The sequence below is a fragment of the Drosophila eugracilis genome, unplaced genomic scaffold (genome assembly GCF_018153835.1).
Source record: "Drosophila eugracilis isolate 14026-0451.02 unplaced genomic scaffold, ASM1815383v1 contig_2088, whole genome shotgun sequence".
In the NCBI taxonomy this organism is placed as follows: domain Eukaryota; kingdom Metazoa; phylum Arthropoda; class Insecta; order Diptera; family Drosophilidae; genus Drosophila; species Drosophila eugracilis.
Window position 1 is genome coordinate 4,553,414 of NW_024572964.1, and position 17,929 is coordinate 4,571,342.

Consider the following 17,929-nt stretch of genomic DNA (forward strand, 5'->3'; position numbering starts at 1 on the left):
TAACGGCGAATCACAATGAAAGTAAATCAGCAAATGGAATCATCTCAGGTGAGCTCTTCGAGATTCTTTCACAACCTGCAATAGGTGGAGAGCCCTGAGAGGCATGAGAATGCGGTTGGCTGGCTATGCTCTTCTACACTGATAGAAAAATCGTATAATTAAGGAGGAGGAAAATTCTTAACAAGCAGGTAATGTGTTGAATAACAGAGAAGGTGTGTTGCGAAATAAGAATTCCTTTTCCTGACGGGAAACTTTAACGATCCTTTACTATTCATTTCTAAGGATCTTTAAAAATATGCCTACTTTAATAATTTTTATTTTGACTTATAAGATAACTTGTTAGATCAACCCCTTTAACTAAAAAATTTCCTCTGTGTAACCCATTGGATAGCTGGATATGTAGATGGATGGAGGAAAACTTTATAAAGATCCGCACTAGCCGCGCTTGGCTTCACACCTGCTCGCATCGCGAAGAGCTGCAAACCATCGTCCGCGAAAATTATAAGACTCAGAAATCCAAATCCAACCGGCAACGGTACTCGGAACTCCATTCGGACTATTATGTAAGATTAGGCAATCTGCGAACACACATCCACTTACCAACTCGCCCAACTCCCCCTACTTTGCGGCTGATTCTATTTGGCAAGTTGCACTTGAGTGATTTTTCGGGCTTCCAAAAAAAAACGGAAAACTAACAAACCTTTGAACAGACGTGCAATATGTAAAGCGGCCCAAATGACGTAGCCAAGAAAACCCGACAAAAGCTGCCAACCAAAGATCGCGCAATATCAAAAACCATTATCGAAAGTGAGACCGAGACAAAACCCCTTAACAAAAATAGCAGTGCGAACCGTTTTGTAGCGTTTTTAAGACCAACATCAGATCCGGATCGTCAACTTTTATGGCCAACGTCGCGAGGATTTGCTAAGCCCCCCGAAATGGGCCATGTTGTTCGGTGTCAGTTGGTCAAAGTGCGTGCTGAGCTGTGAACTGTGACCCCTGATTCGCGTTTGTGGGTGTGAAGAAAAGCACTTTGGAAAATCCCATTCACGTTGAGCAGGTCAGTGCCTAAACTGATCTGGCATTAGGAGGGTAAAGGGATTAAAGACAAGGAGATTTTAATAAAAGAGGTGAGTTTTGCAAAAGAATAAGAGATCACATTTTAGCGTGAAGAACTTGCTCGAAATAATGAAGCCTCATCACCCAGAAATTTACAGTTTACAAGTTTTATAGCAATATTTAGCATAGTAGCAACCAATATTTAAGAAAATATTTAGAATTAATTAGATTAGGTTATTAATTTGATGGTGATCTTAGAAGGACTAAGTACACCAAATAACCTTCTGCCAGGAAGAACTGTCAATGGCCGAAACCGGTTATCCACCTACCAATAACGTGTTTTGGTACCGTTAGGTATTTGCAATTAATGCAGGCAAAGGAAAACGGCTCAAGGTCAGCTAAGTGCGATTAACTATAATTATAAAAGCCAAGTGTAGGAGCAAAAGCAGAAGAACAACAACAGCAACAAGAGTGGCAAATAATGAAAGCCAAAAACCGAAACCAAAAACCCAAGTAGAAAAAAGAAGAAGCGGCTACAACAACATCAACTATTGCATAACAGTAGACAACAACAAAAGCCAGGCAAAAGGCGAAAACAAAAAAAAAAACAATAAACAAACAGCAACAAGAAGTTGAAGTAATTATAACAACAATTAAGCAAACGGCGTGCGTTTTTACAGCTAAGCTGAAGAGCAGCCAAGCATTTTGGTGGGCGAAGGGTAATGGCGGGGGCGGATCATATCATTCATTAAAATGTAATCCAAGTTTAAGCGCAGACTAAAATCGTAGACATCTAAGTTCTGCGTGGGCCATAATTAAACCATCGCAACCGGTGACAGTTTTATGGCTTTGACCTTATCGCCAGACAAACGGAGTTAGAAGATGATGAATCTGGCGTTGTCATTGTTCTGGCTATAACTTCAACGACATTGATAGAAGGGAAAACCAGCATGGTTAAGAGCCCAACGGAAGTTACATTATGCTTGTTAGGCTTAGATAAATTAATTTAAGAACAAATATTAAGCATATTTCCTTACACTCTTTTAACTAGATCCGAATAATAAGACATGATTTGTTTTATGGCAGTAAAAGAGAATTAATAATAAATTTAACTATTAATAAAACTATTTTAGTATTAGGTATCCAACCTTACTCGATCCAAGTAACTAAACTAATCTAAGACAGTCTTGCGATATAGTAACTATAATATTATGACCTCTATCTTTATGATCTGCCATAAATCAAGTTAAGGGCATTTCATCTTCACGTTCCAAGATCCTCCTAAGATCTTCTACCTATCCACATTGGCCACAATTAATTTATGAAGCACAAACTTCCTTCCTGCCAGCACGCATTTGGTGTAACCAACGGCAGACAACACTTGAGTGACCACTAGCAAGGTCAGCATGTGGCAGCACCAAGCATGACGATAATTATGATACCGATTCGCATTCCGATAATATTGAATGGTCCCCTATGGTTCTCAATTTCCATCTTTGCAGCTGCCAGTCGAGTGCCGGACATGAAGATGTGCAGATTGCCCAAGCAAAGGTGGCTCCCCAGGCCAATTCTAGTGCTAATGATAATGATGATGCTGCTCATGGAATTGCAGGTAAGGAACCTTTCACCTCTGCCTGATTGCCCAACCAAGAGCATTGCCCAAGTTGAGGCTGATGGGAAATCTAATCTATTTAACAGTTCTTAGCATGAACTTCCTGATTAGGCCACATGAACCGTAACCAATCGTTGGCCAATAGCCAGCCCGTCTAACGGATATGCTCTGCTCTAATGCAGATTGCGTATCGACCGCGAACGGAAGAAGCTTTGTCTGGCCAAAAATATGTGGCTTTGTTGCCATTGCTGCTGATGCAGCACTTTTACAGTTTTGCTTTTTTTTTCTTGGGGCTCATAAAACCAAAGACTTGAGACACAAACTCGACCGAGTGATTTATGGCATTGCGTATACGCCCCACGTGCCGCACGCACTTCTTACAAATGCTTCTTTTTTGTTGCAGCAGCCCATCAGTGGATTGGAACAGACCACAGATTATTCGGTTGTTAGCAAAAGTGCTGGTGTTGCTACCACTACTTCGGCACCACCCACGCTTGTACCTCCACTTCGAATCTTCAAAGGTAGCATTCAGACCACAACTCCTTCCTCGAGAAGTATCACCAGTCGTCCTTTGGCCGTTGGAGCTGAGGCGCAACAGGAATTGGTTGGCCTTTCCTCAAAATCATATATCTCCGGACCGACTACACAACCTTCCAAGTTGTCAAAGAGAGCTGGACTAGCAGGACCTAAGAAATTCCCCAAGGACGTCCGAAATCGCAGCAGCAATGCTGTGGAACGCAACAAACTGCAACATGAAGTGGTGAGTTTGGGTAGAAAGACTTAAAAAAACTTTTACTGAAATTGCACATTTTAAAGCCCGATCACGTGCCTGACTCCTCTGGTTATATACCCCACCGAATCGGCCATCCCGTGCACTTAGATTATGGTTCCACGGGAGTGGATTCAAGTGGTGCTCCTACAGGCAGTGGAGCTTATCATGCGGTGCCCTATGAAAACAGCAAGTGGCAGGAGGAGTACTGGGATCAGGAGTACGCGGGCCATCAACATAATGGAACAAGAGTCCAGCGTAAGTATAAATACTTACTAGTAAGAATAATGTAAAGTAATGTCTTGTCTCACCTAGATATCGAAGCGGAGTGTCAGGATGATTATATGAAAATACGGATTGGTTTTAATGGTTCCTTCAGTGGTTTGCTGTACTCGGCTGGTTATGCCTATGATCCGGATTGTATGTACATTAATGGATCTGGAAGGGATTACTATGAGTTTTACATACAGTTGAACCGCTGTGGCACTTTAGGCAAGAACTCTCTACAAGAAGAAAGTCGCAAGAATCCCACGGTGCGTATGATTGATATAAGATATGATCACATGACTTTAATGTACTTTCTTTTAGAACTTTATGTGGAATACGGTAACAGTACAGTATAATCCACTCATCGAAGAGGAGTATGATGAACACTTCAAGGTCACCTGCGAGTATGGCTACGATTTCTGGAAAACCGTGACATTTCCCTTTCTAGATGTGGAGTAAGTAAGAAACAAATAATGTCAGATCTAGTTTCTAATATGATATCACCCTCAGAGTGGCTACTGGCAATCCTGTGGTCTTTACTTTGAGTCCTCCCGAGTGCTATATGGAGATACAGAATGGTTATGGTATTGGCGGTCCAAGAGTAACAGGTCCAGTGCGTGTGGGCGATCCCCTGACCTTGATCATCTACATGAGAAGCAAATATGGTAAATAGACTTAATCTTCCAATCACAACTGATCTATTAATGGTGATCTTGCGATTTGCAGACGGCTTCGATATAGTGGTCAACGATTGTTATGCCCACAATGGCGCGAACAAGCGGATACAGCTGATCGATCAGCATGGCTGTCCAGTGGATGACAAGCTCATCTCACGCTTCAGAGGTTCCTGGTCCGATTCTGGAGTGTACGAGACGCAGGTGTATGCGTACATGAAGACCTTCCGGTTTACTGGATCCCCGGCGCTCTATATCGAATGCGATGTGCGGATGTGCCATGGGCGGTGTCCAGTAAGTTATTCCAATCATAAATCAAATTTGTAAACTATAATTTATTTTTCACAGAGCCAGCCATGTCACTGGAGGAATCTGAAGGCAGTGACCAAGCGCGACACCTCCAACATGACAGCTACAAATCTCTCGATTCCCCCATTGTCATTCGATGGTGAAGGACAAACCACAGAGAATCCACCTACCAATTCGCTATCGGAGAATGTGAATCTCTTCCAATCTCTGCGTGTCTTGCAAGAGGGTGAAACTGATGGAGATGATGTGTATGCCCATCGGCAGACGAAGCCTTTATCACCACATCAAACATGCCTGAAGACCTCCACATTTTCCGCATTAACCGCTGGCTGTTCGGCGGTATTGTGCGTGCTAACAGTAACTCTTTTTATTGCCTGTTCGAGGTTAAAGCGTCGCAAGGAGTCCTCACTGTACGATTCCTATATAGCACACAAAGGACAAATCGATTGATGATGAGAAAATTGGCCAACTATTGGCCTTGTTCTGAGCACATTGTGTATATAGCTTATGGCCCACGACATACTGTTTTAGTTAGAGCTAAGTTTACTGTAGTATTTTCTTAGGTTCTGCGTGTTAGTCATAAGTTTTGATTTTGCCAACTGATCGCGGGTGAAAAAAGTACAGAACACCGACGGTCCCTAAAATTATAAAAAAGATTACATTTTCGTTTCTTACCAAATAAATTTTTTTAAAGAGATGATTTTATGCCTTATAATAACTTTAACAAGACATCAATATCAAGATCGGATTTATCTACATTTAATCTGATTTTACATTTCTTGTATTTTCAAAACATCTTGAAGTGCTGCCTACTTATTGGCGGCAATAAAAATTACAGGTATTTGAGACAATTTGAGATGGTAAAACATGCTGCCTGCTTTTCGGCTTGTCCAATAAACTCTCTTCAATTCGTCAAATTGAAATGCATCTGAGGCCATTGGCGGCATGTTTTGAGTTAACGCTTATGCCGCCCCATGTGGCAGGCATAAGGAAATCGAAGGTGACTTGTGACACCTGTAGCACTTCCTCATGAGACCGGCTTTGTCCTCAGCCATTGACACGTCCATATTCGGTGATTTTGGGGAGCTTGTCAACGAGCCGTGAAGATTTATGTGTTTTGACTGTTTTTTTGTCGGTCGTGCGCCTAGCCGCATGATTTTCCCTTGCCGTTGCCTCGAAGACGCTGTGTTTGACACAAATTTTCAACTGCGGCGCGCCGCAAAACATTGCCGAAAAGTGTTAATATGGTTGAGGACTTTTAATATTGCCCAACCGCCAATGCAACAACTTCTGCATTAGCAGCAGCCACAGAATACACTGCTAATTGTGCAATTTTCGATGGCCTGTACATTTCGCCTCTATTATTGTTTGGGCAAACGCTTCGTCTGTTCTTGGGTGTAAAAATTAACACGGAATTGGCCAAAGCCAACGGCTAATTAATTTATTTGACTGTGCGAAAACAAACAAAAGAATCCACAAAAACAATCCAAATATGTTTATGATATCACATTACACTTATGCGCAGAATGGCAGTTATTTTCACACAACAGTTTTGCATACAATGATTGTTCGCTGTCGTTTCTTTCTATTTTTTTTGCTCATTTATGATTAATGACAGTTTAAGCGGCGAGTGAGCAAAACACACTAATTGAATCATAAGGTGGAAGTGGCACTCTAAAAATTGAAATTCCGCGGCATGCCTCCTCTCTTTCTTTGCATAACGACCCCGCCCAGTGGGTTTTTAGGTGATTTCTCCACCATTTCTAGGCCATCTTGAGCACGTAGATCTGCGGCTTACTATTTACTTATTTTTAGAGGCGACCTTGACTAAAGTGTTTCAATTGAATGCAGCAAAATGATTAACTAAAAATTTATGAAGATACAGAAATTAATTTGATGTAATTTGCGTTGGCGTTGCCATTGATTTTATCGGTCTCCAGCGGGCGAGAGGAAAAACTTGCCTCTGGCTGCTGGTGACACCAAAATGGCACCCAAATTGCGCCAACAGCACCACACAAAGGCTTCAAAGTTGTACTTTTTATGCGCTTAGAGGCGACCTTAAAGTTTTTGCTTTTGCCCAGTGAAGCCGCATGTCTCATAACTTGCACGTTCGTGGCCTGAGTTTTTCGTCTTTCGTTGCATTGTATTGCGCTGTCATGCGCACATGAAAATCATCATCAGCAAGCCAGGCAGCCAGGTAGCCAAACGCCAAAGAAAAACCACACCGAAAAAAGGTATCGTTTTTTACCACAATTTATCAGGTCAAAATGTAGCACTAAATCTTAAAAGATATGTATGGAGTTTTAAAAATGTATTTTGAAAATAAAAAATACTCTTTTTCCTTACATTTCAAATAACATATTTTGGTAGTGACCTAGATCTTTATTTCATGATATAAAAAATGGAGATTTATTAATAGGATATTAGTTTGATTTAGAATTTCAGTCCTTTATGTTCATTGGGCATTGTATCTTGATCAAATCTATCACAATTTTTTCCCGTGCATCGAAGGCAACATCAGTAACTCTGTAAAAATCAGTAATGTAAAAATATGCTTTCATTACCAAACGTCTAGCGCACTGTATAGCTCATATGGCATGTATAATGTTTTTCTTTTGGGCAACTCATCGTCTGTTTCTTTTCAGTTTTTCCTCTGCAGAGAATTTTTAAGCGCTTTAAGGCTTTCATAGTAGTTGTTTTGCCCCAACCCTTAATAGATTAAATAAATTGTGCAGCTATCAATCAATTGGCGGAAGTTCACAGGCCCAAAGCCAGCAGCCATTTGGCAATATAATTCAAAATGTAATTAAAGGTTGAGACAAGTGCTGACAGCTGAATGAGAGTTCGAAACCGAAAAGGTCAAAATTATTGCCTTACAATGTAGGAGGCATAAAAGAATGGGCTTGCATTATCAGATAACTGGAACAAATTCGGTGTACTCGAAAGCCGAAAGCATTGTTTTTGAAAAACCTTAACATTTTACTCAACATTTATTTAAATCATTTAGGCGCCATAAGGAACTGCGCTTTTGCTAATGATACCCACTGGCGATTAGACGCAGTTGAATTGTGGTAGAAAAAACTATGAAATAACAAATTAAATGCCACGCCCACATGACCTTTTGAGGCGTTGCCTTTGTTCGTTATTTTTTTGTTGTTGCTGTTTGCTTAATTTATAGGCCCAAGTGTTGTGTCATAATTAAACATTTTTATAACACAATAAAGCTAGATTTATCAGATAGCGGAAGCATTCTTCCATTTACTTTTCGCAATCACTGTGCTGGAAACTTTTTGTGGGAGGCGGCAACCCTGGAGGCCAAGCACATGTAAACAAAAATTATCATCAGCTGATAAGGCCAACTGCCTTTGTTTACAAACTAAAGATTTGTTAAAGGGTGGGTTCACGGAAAAACACCTCTGGAAAAGAGAGAGCTTTCTCAATTTTTCTCTCACTTATCCGGGTTTCTTGCGTCTGCGCTGTGTCATTTTTGTCAGATTTGGCTGCTGCGCTCTAGAAAGTCAGAATCCCATTGATTTTTATCCAGAATCCCGAAGTAGAGTTCTTAATCCGCACCCAAACTGACGGCTCCAGCTCAAGACGGAAAGTTCGGAAAGAAAATTGCAAAAAAAGCTGTGAAAATTAAGCAATAAATTGAAAAGTAAATAACCAAAATCAAGAAAAACTTGATATAAGGTGAAGTGTGTTGTTTTCAAGATGTTTGCCTGGATTTAAGGCTATAATTTTTGTGTCTACAGTTTTTGGGGCGTGGGCCCAGCCAACCTGATACTCCAAATTAGCCATGTCCCTGGAGTAAGTGAAAAAGTGGAAAAATTATGGAGTCTTCCAGCAAATCCTGGCTGCTGTGCAGCATCCTTGTGCTTCTGGCAATTACCTTGGGTACGTACTTTGGGCTACGAAGGAATGACTGGGCGACTGCCCCGCCCACTTTCGGGCTGGGCGGTTATGTAATAAATATATGTAAAAAAAACTCCGAGATGAGGGCTCAACAACTCTGTTAACTCTGCTAACCGTTTCTTAGACCCCGCAAAAAACCAAAAAAAAAAGACAACTATCTCTCTATTTCTCTTCTCTTAGCTAGCTTACGATTTTACAGCAATGATTTGATTTTTTTCTTAAATTTACGCTTAGCGCTGGCAGCGCCGCCTTAACAAGTTCTCCAAGCTCTCATTGCCAACCACCAAGTACCAAGTACCAAGAACCAACTACCACCGGCCCTTCAGCTCCTGGCATCCAACGTTTTGTGTATATAGCTTAGCCACACTACCCCAAAAAGAACATCAACAACAACAACAATGGTACTGGATATAGTAGCTATAAAACCAGTAGACCAGCAACAACTACAACAACAACCGCCACACAAATCTCAGCTTGCGATTGCCCAACAAGAAATGAGACTTGGAGAATCTGCCAAAGCGTCGCTGCTGCAGCGCTGCAAAACGAAAAAAAAAAAAATACCGAAAATTATAACCGAATCACAACTGCGCTAGTCATCAACTCTATGTAAACTATATATATAATCTCAAGTAATCTCAAGTAGAACTCCTCATAGCACATTTCCCGCACTCAGTTAAGTGCCGCCCCACAGACTTATAGATCTTCTGGCATAGCTATAACTTCTAACTCTATATAGATTCACTTAACCTTAGCTTAGCTCTAGCTATCTCTCTTTCTTGCTCTCGCTCTCTGTCTCTTGCTCTCTCTTTCGCTCCCGCTCTCCGTCTCTCTCTCTCTCTCTCTACAATGCTCGACAACTGTAAACTTCTGTACCTGAACCAAACTATCAAACTATACTTCCAGTACACCTGCATACTCGTCTTACTCTATGAATATTTTATACATATTTTAAATTCCCCGGCTATAATCGCTTTTGTAATTAAACCTTTCACCAGAGTCCCCTCTGCATCTCTCTTGCTCTCTCTGTCTCTCTTTGACTTTATATCTCTCTATCTCTGTCCACCCCTCCCAAAAAAAAAATATATATATTTAAAAAAAAACCCCATGACTGTGTATCTACGTAAAGCGTGGTAGCCAAGGTCCTTGAGGGACCCGCAGGATGGGTGGTGGCATATTACAACCCGACCGACCACCGCAACCGAAATGAACAGCAACCGAAAAGAAACAGAAAATGCGAATCAAACGAAAATGCAATGAACTGAACCAACAATGCATACATATATTTATATACGTGTATATCAAGATTTCTGTATCAACTGCCGAATCTTAATTCATACTCCTTCTCTTCTGAGCAGTCCAAGAAGTAACGAAAAGAAAAGCAAATAGAAATTGTAGTCGAATATTGCATAGACAGAACCCCCCATACAGGCTTAGAGTTATATATGATATATATATTAAATAAAAAGAATATTAGAAAATTCAATCACCAGCATACAAACACACACAATCAGACATTCGCTTAGTATCATCATCATATATTATCCACCCTAAAAATCATATCGTTCACCTAGCGTAAAGTGCAACTCCAAAAACGAGTTTCGAAAGTCACGCACCCATACTGTAGCAGAAGTTCGTGCTCCATATATGAGACCACTTACACACACACACACACAACCGACCAGAGACACACGAACAAATACAATCAAAAGACAAGGATAACCCGGTCACACACACATGCGGCTGAGAGTGTGGGCCCCAGCATCCCTGAGCTTTTAAAGCTCTGTCTATTTCTCTGTCTCTCTCAACTTCTCTCTCGAAGGACACCGCGTGGAGCTTTTCCGGATAAAGTTTGCCCAGCTGTCAAATTGAAAGGAAAACAACTGTAATCAGGGATTATAGCCATCTCGGTTCCCCGTAGTACATAGAAGAAGAAACTCCCGTTAGGTTCTTAGAACGTCCCTGATCGGGCGCCACTTATATGTTGCACTTTGTTAAGCACAAGTTATCGATTAGCTAGCTCTATAACCTTGTTAACTTAGAACGTGTTTTAAGCCAGGACTCTAGGACTGTAAGAACCACGAGGCACTTGCATTAAACCATCCACCATGTGGGGAGGGGGGGTCCCATGGACCACTTCTCCTGCTCATAGTTCTTGTTTAATGGAAGTGCCTAACATGCGGCGTATACTCAACGTAGGCCAGAACAACAGCAACAACATCAACAGTGCCACTAGCACACCACCACCACCACCACAACCACAAGAGACACCCACCTGCACCACCAAAAACAGCCAAAACAGACACAGTAAAATAAACCACAATCGAGCGGTACTCATGTGTCGTCCATTTTTGTTTTACTTTCCCAATCAAAATTCAAAAATGATGCGATGAAGTTGAAGGCGATGAATCGGTTTATAACGTCTGAGAATGCCTCTGTCCTATCTGCCTATCTCTGTCAGTCTCTCTCTCTCTCTCTCTCTGTCTTTCACTCTTCCTCTCTCTCTCGCTCTGTCTCTGTCTAACTCTATCTGCCTATAAGCTAAATCATTCCTAAAGCCCATTCAAAAATATTAAGAAAAAAGAACAACATGAAAAACTTAAACAAAGAATACAACAACTTTGCTCATCCGTTCGTCTCTTTGTTTCTCTGTATTTTCTTTCATTACTTTTGCCTTTGGATCCCTATGTGTTATTTGTTCCAAATTAACCTATATCCCCTATACTCCCCCTCCTCCACTGAATCCCTGAATGTTTGTGTGCCCTCTTCGGTTCTCTTGCTTTCGCTTCCGTTTCCGTTTCCGTTTTCGTTTGTGTTTTTTAGTCAGTGCATCCGAAGATGAAGAGCGCTTGGTGCGTGACCTCTTTCGAGGCTACAATAAACTCATACGACCCGTACAGAATATGACACAAAAAGTTGGAGTAAGATTTGGTTTGGCGTTCGTACAGCTAATCAATGTCGTAAGTGTTCTCAAAATCAAATTTGTCAAACAAAAAAACAACCTGAATAATAACAATAAGATTATGCTAATAAAAAAAAAACAAAAATCATAATTAACATTCGTAGAGTGTAAATGTGTTTTCGAGTTCTGTTCCTAACAAATTCTTCAGTTTCGTTGCTGTCATAATCGTCCATCTGAAAAAAAGAAACACATAAAAACACACCCACACACGCCCATTAACAGTCAGCGACACCCACATATATACACACATACACATGCACTTGGCTGCTCCCTCGGCCACGCCCCCTCGCCGGTCAGGTGGGGGCGGGAGGAGGTGTGCATCTAAAGTTTTCAGTTTCGGTTATGCTTTGTAAATAATTACGTACACGTTGTCTTGACTTTGTATGTTTGTAGTGAACTTGATGCTAGAAAATCAAATACAAAATACAAATACTAACCCTAAACCATTAAGATTAAACAAGCAAAACAAACTAACCAACCAACTAACTAACTAACTAACTAACTAAAGTAAAGCCACATGCGAAATAATGTCTTAACTACCTTCCCACCCGCTCTCTCTCTCTCGAATTCTCGATTGTGTACGCCAAATTCGATTCGATTTCGATTCGTTTCGAATCTCAAATGCAAATCGTACCCGTACTCCGTACTTCGTACCGTTCTCTCACACCACCAATAAAACCACCAAACCACCAACCAACCAACCAACTAACCAACCAACCAACCACCAAACCACCACCATCTGATCACAATCAAAAACCGAAAAAACAAACGAATTTCCGAAAAACCGAAAATCGAATCAAACCGATCAAGAATGAGAAAAATCAAATTATGAAATCAAACGTTTGGTTACGTTTGGTTTGGTACGACTACCAGCTGCAGTGGGATGAGGCCGACTACGGCGGCATCGGGGTATTGCGTCTGCCCCCCGACAAGGTTTGGAAGCCGGACATTGTGCTCTTCAATAAGTGAGTAAATGGCCATTTTCTAGCTAACCCATCAACTCCAACTCTGTACACTAACCAAGACAAGAAAATAATAAATAGTAACCGTAGGCGAAAGTCGGAGCTTTCCTCGAGATCACACTTTTACTATCCCATATTAATCGTATACTTTTCCGCCGACAGTGCCGATGGTAACTACGAGGTCCGCTACAAGTCCAACGTACTGATCTATCCAACTGGAGAAGTCTTGTGGGTTCCCCCGGCCATTTACCAGAGCTCTTGCACCATCGATGTCACCTACTTCCCCTTCGATCAGCAGACCTGCATCATGAAGTTTGGATCGTGGACCTTCAATGGGGATCAGGTGTCTCTCGCCCTGTATAACAACAAGAACTTTGTGGATCTGTCGGATTACTGGAAGTCGGGCACTTGGGATATTATTGAAGTGCCTGCTTATCTGAACGTCTACGAGGGCGATGGCAATCATCCCACGGAAACGGACATCACCTTCTACATCATCATCCGGCGAAAGACACTCTTCTACACTGTGAATTTGATTCTGCCCACGGTGCTGATTTCGTTCCTTTGTGTTTTGGTATTTTACCTGCCAGCCGAGGCGGGTGAAAAGGTAAGATCGATCATCAAGCCCCGCTGTTAGAGGGTCACATCTGGCCATGGGTGGGGTCAAGCGAAGATTACATTTAAATAAACCCGCCTAAGGTTTGTCAAACTAACATTTTTCATTTAATTAATGGTTAAAGAATCATCCTAAACGTTAATAAGCTAAACCTAAACATCTGGTTTTTAATTTGATCAATTCAAAAAATACAAAACTGATTAATAATTCCAATTCGCTTTGCTACTACGGTTTGGATTTTGATAAAAATATTGTTAATTAAGTAATGCTGGTTAAACCAATCTTTCGGTTAGCGTTTCCTGGAATATAATTTTAATTTTAAATGTTTTTAAGCTGGTATTTACTAAGCTGAAGATGAAGAAAAACTCATTTTATGTCTCCACTGTAACCTGATCGTTTACTAACGACTTGTATCCCCAGGTCACGCTTGGAATTAGCATTTTGCTGTCACTGGTTGTGTTCCTGTTACTGGTGTCGAAGATTTTACCGCCGACGTCGTTGGTGCTGCCGCTGATCGCCAAGTATCTGCTGTTCACCTTCATTATGAACACGGTGTCCATTTTGGTGACTGTGATCATCATCAACTGGAACTTCCGAGGGCCGCGCACCCATCGCATGCCCATGTACATCCGATCCATATTCCTGCACTACCTGCCCGCCTTCCTTTTCATGAAGCGCCCTCGGAAGACCCGTCTGCGCTGGATGATGGAGATGCCCGGAATGAGCATGCCCGCCCATCCCCATCCCTCTTACGGCTCGCCGGCCGAGCTGCCCAAGCATATCAGCGCCATCGGTGGCAAGCAGTCCAAAATGGAGGTCATGGAGCTGTCCGACCTGCACCATCCCAACTGTAAGATCAACCGCAAGGTTAACAGCGGTGGGGAGTTGGGCCTGGGCGATGGATGTCGCCGGGAGAGTGAGTCCTCCGACTCCATCCTGCTCTCCCCCGAGGCCAGCAAGGCCACCGAGGCAGTGGAGTTCATCGCCGAGCACTTGCGGAATGAAGATCTGTATATTCAGGTTGGTAGTTTGTGAAAAAATAAATTGTCGATGTTTAAAATAGTAAAATAATGATAATTCACTAACAATGTATCTTCTCCTCATTAAAACGCTACTTTGTAGACCCGCGAAGATTGGAAGTACGTGGCCATGGTGATCGATCGCTTGCAGCTGTACATCTTCTTCATTGTGACCACGGCCGGAACGGTGGGCATTCTGATGGATGCCCCGCATATTTTCGAGTACGTGGACCAGGATCGCATCATCGAGATTTACAGGGGAAAGTAAGGTAGTGAGAACTTGGAGCAGCCAGGGGCTGATTGAAATGGTTAACAGCATTGCAAACGCAACAATAATAAGCAAAAAACGAGGTATCGAGTCAGATGATAACAATGAAAAATTGCAACAATTAATGCGGATTTTTAGATTTTAATAATTAAAGAACACTAAAAGATATTTGCTTGAGCAGAATTAACACCTAAAATAACTAACTAATATTAACTCATTTTTGGTACACACACGAATTGGAACACTGAACACACTAAACAGTCGTCAAGTAAAACGAATAAGCAAATAATTCACCAGCAGCAAATGTTAAACAAATGAATCAAAACCAACCTAGTGGAATTGTGAGTGTATTTATAATTTTTAAACTTATAAACGAACTTAGCTAATATAGACATATAGAATGAAGTTTAGTTTAAGTGCAATAAACAACGGGCGACCGTTTCCCAAAAATCTTGTTATGTTGTGCCCAACTTAATCATAAGTAATCGCAGTTTTACGCATGAGATTTAAGAATGGAAACACCCCAAATAAATTTGTAAATGCTTCTCACAAAAAAAAAAAAACGATCACATCTAGCATAAAGATCGACTTAATCGGAGGCTCCGACCCGGAGCCAACATGAAACCAATAAAAATGCAAAGTTAATTAACAAACTGTCTATTAAATTTCATCGCCGCATCGCGCATACGCCGCGTGTTACGCGCTTGGTCACTTGTCTTATTAACTAATTGATATGGGCATAATATTTTATTGGCCAACTGGAGAATGTCGATTCAAATGAGCATCAATTGTTAAACTAAGCGAAGTCAATAAACATCAAAAGGGGGAGGAATGGGGAGCCAATTATGTAAGCACGATTCTAACATATCTTGGCCATATGTGTGTTTGGTTCGGTAACGTTTTTGTGAAATGTCTGGTCGCTGTCAGATATTCGCACATTAATCATCCGCCCACGTAGCCATTTAGTGTGAATTCTGTCGGCTCCCATCGGACCTAATTGGCCAAACACATAAACCAGCCAGAAATTCCCCCATTTGGTTCCTGGTTGGAGGCACTCACACGGAGCTAAAGACTAAAAACTAACTAGTACGCGCTGTTATTGACTTACAATCGTCGCTGATTACCAGATACAGATATAGATACAGTATCTCTGTCCTCACCTGTGGCTACATCAAAGGTTGCAGCATCACGACGGCGATGACGACTGAGCCCGACTGAGCGGCAATTGAGCCAAAGCACTCGGACTCGTCTCGGTGGCTGACTCAAAACTTCGGCATCTACTGAGCGAGCGCGCCGACTTAGCCAACTTAGACAACTTAGCCAACTTAGGGGCTGCTCTGGGCCAGCCAGGCCGGTATAAATGCGCCAAGGGAGAACATTTGGGCATCATTCGATTTCTGATTTTGCAACGAAGACGTCGCATTCGGCATCGGCTAAAAAGCCACCTGGAAAAGCAATCTCGTGTGCGGTTCGTCTGCGAAACCGGTAATAGTTCAATCCGCTGTGCTGTGTTGTGCTTAGGAAAACTCGGAAAAACCGCGCTCATTTAGCAACTAGCAGAAATGGTGAGTTCGTTGGCAGTCGGCAAATGCCTCCGGTTTCATTTGTGTTGTTTTCCAGCGTTGTTTCCTGCCTTTGGTGGCTCTGCTCTTGGCAGCAGCCGTCCACGCTGATGTCTCCCACCTGGACACGGATCTCCAGGAGGATGGCTATCATTACAAGCAGCCATCGGTGCCTTTTCCGCCTCCGGGCTCTGGAAATGGTATTGAGGATTCGGGCATAGGATCAGGACCTGCTCCTTCGGCTCCAGCTCCTTCTTATGGACCCCCACAGACCCAGCCACCTCGTCCACCACCGCAACCAACACCCACGGCTCCTGCTCCGTCTCCATCTTACGGACCACCGCAGACTCAACCTCCACGTCCACCACCGCAACCCACTCCCTCGGCTCCCGCTCCGTCTCCATCTTATGGACCTCCCCAGACGCAGCCACCTCGTCCTCCACCACAGCCAACTCCCTCCGCCCCAGCTCCATCGTACAGACCCCCACAACCGCAGCCACCGGCACCACAGCCACCATCTCCACAACCTGGACCAGAGTATTTGCCTCCAGATCAGCCCAAGCCACGTCCCACTCCAGCGCGTCCTCAGCCGCCTCCACCACCACCACCATCTAGGCCACAGCCAACTCCTGGATACGCTCCACCGCCTCCAGCGCCATCAAGGCCACAGCCAACTCCAGGATATGCACCACCTCCTCCAGCTCCACCAAGGCCGCAACCCACTCCAGGATACGGACCACCACCGCCCGCTCCTCCAGCTCCACAGCCACCAAGGCCTCAACCACCTCGCCCACAACCACCCAGTCCTCAGCCGCCACGTCCAAAACCAGGATCTGAGTACCTGCCTCCTCCTGGAGAGAATGAAGTGACTCCTACTCAACCACAGCCAACTGCTCCTGTGCCGGAATACGGACCTCCACCATCACCGCCTGCACCTCCAGCTGGACCCACTTACCAACCACGTCCACCTGCACCACCAGCACCTGCTCCAGGACCCACTTACCAGCCACGTCCTCCAGCACCACCAGCACCTGCACCAGGACCAACTTACCAGCCACGCCCACAGAGTCCTCCGTCACCACCTGCACCCACCTACCAGCCACAACCCCCTGCACCCCCAGCACCTGCACCAGGACCCACCTATCAACCCCGTCCCCCAGCACCACCAGCACCCACCCAGGAATACGGACCACCACCTACCAGTGGCGGCGATGAGGCGGGCTCCCTGGGACCCGATGGCTACAACTACAACAAGCCTGCCAAGCCCTTTACCTTCTAGAAAAGTACTCAAAACCACTGTCCTGTGAGCCACCATTGGACCCACAAAAACCCCTGCCACTCGAATATTTTTCCAAATAAAAAAACAAATCTCAAAAGCCAAAGTCAAAGCTGGATATGTCAATCATTCGGGGGATTCGCTGGTGGGTCAATGTCTCAGCTTTAAAAACGACCTTCTGGGGCGTCACTTTTGACAGCATTTACATGGTGAAAAATTATCATAATTTTTGGTTGTGTAATCAAAATATAAATATTGGTTTTATAAATTCATTTTTAAAAGAACAGGACCAGGAAATTTGTTTTTAGGGATAAAAATTGAACTTTTAATTAGTTTTACTCAAATAATGCTCTCCCAATTTTATTACAGTGCAGGCAGATGGCCAAGACAAAATACCAGCGGTTCAAGTGCAGTCCCCAGACACCACCCAGTGGTCCATGGTGGCCTGTTGGCCGTTGGTCAGTTGTTAGGTCAAATCAATCAAATCTGGGGGCGCCATAAATCAGAGGCGGAAATTCCGAGACCGCCAAGCAGCCGTGAACGTTCTCAGGCCGGCGATGTTTGTAATATCTATAAACCCATAACGACCATATATATATATATATAGGTATATATCGATGAGAGCCCATAATGATTGCAACTGGCATAGCCACAGACATTGC

General features: G+C 43.1%; 3 protein-coding genes across 7 annotated transcripts; all 3 read left to right on the forward strand.

Annotated features, from left to right (window-relative positions):
• The first annotated feature begins 225 nt into the window (after positions 1 to 225).
• LOC108107951 lies at positions 226 to 5,484 on the forward strand. Of its 4 annotated transcripts, XM_017215785.1 has the most exons (9): positions 226 to 1,130; positions 2,562 to 2,671; positions 3,075 to 3,431; positions 3,488 to 3,698; positions 3,756 to 3,973; positions 4,029 to 4,162; positions 4,218 to 4,372; positions 4,434 to 4,675; positions 4,730 to 5,484. In XM_017215785.1, exons 2-9 carry the CDS (start codon positions 2,582 to 2,584, stop codon positions 5,138 to 5,140), a joined length of 1,818 nt encoding a protein of 605 aa, XP_017071274.1. In that variant the 5' UTR covers positions 226 to 1,130; positions 2,562 to 2,581; the 3' UTR covers positions 5,141 to 5,484. The 4 variants fall into 4 exon arrangements, with proteins under 4 accessions (XP_017071274.1, XP_017071272.1, XP_017071273.1 ...); XM_017215783.1 differs by lacking the exon at positions 226 to 1,130 and having other exon boundaries at positions 2,441 to 2,671; XM_017215784.1 differs by lacking the exon at positions 226 to 1,130 and having other exon boundaries at positions 2,441 to 2,671; positions 3,078 to 3,431.
• A 2,741-nt stretch (positions 5,485 to 8,225) lies between these two features.
• Positions 8,226 to 14,744, forward strand: LOC108107918 (acetylcholine receptor subunit beta-like 1). Of its 2 annotated transcripts, XM_017215740.2 has the most exons (7): positions 8,226 to 8,383; positions 8,446 to 8,587; positions 11,426 to 11,562; positions 12,375 to 12,529; positions 12,689 to 13,133; positions 13,563 to 14,162; positions 14,265 to 14,744. In XM_017215740.2, exons 2-7 carry the CDS (start codon positions 8,524 to 8,526, stop codon positions 14,427 to 14,429), a joined length of 1,566 nt encoding a protein of 521 aa, XP_017071229.1. In that variant the 5' UTR covers positions 8,226 to 8,383; positions 8,446 to 8,523; the 3' UTR covers positions 14,430 to 14,744. The 2 variants fall into 2 exon arrangements, with proteins under 2 accessions (XP_017071229.1, XP_017071228.1); XM_017215739.2 differs by lacking the exon at positions 8,226 to 8,383 and having other exon boundaries at positions 8,567 to 11,562.
• A 1,043-nt stretch (positions 14,745 to 15,787) lies between these two features.
• LOC108107919 (vegetative cell wall protein gp1) lies at positions 15,788 to 17,373 on the forward strand. Its single transcript, XM_017215741.1, has 2 exons — positions 15,788 to 15,994; positions 16,050 to 17,373. The coding sequence occupies exons 1-2, from the start codon at positions 15,992 to 15,994 to the stop codon at positions 17,268 to 17,270; spliced, it is 1,224 nt and encodes a 407-aa protein (XP_017071230.1). The 5' UTR covers positions 15,788 to 15,991; the 3' UTR covers positions 17,271 to 17,373.
• The last annotated feature ends 556 nt before the right edge of the window (positions 17,374 to 17,929 follow it).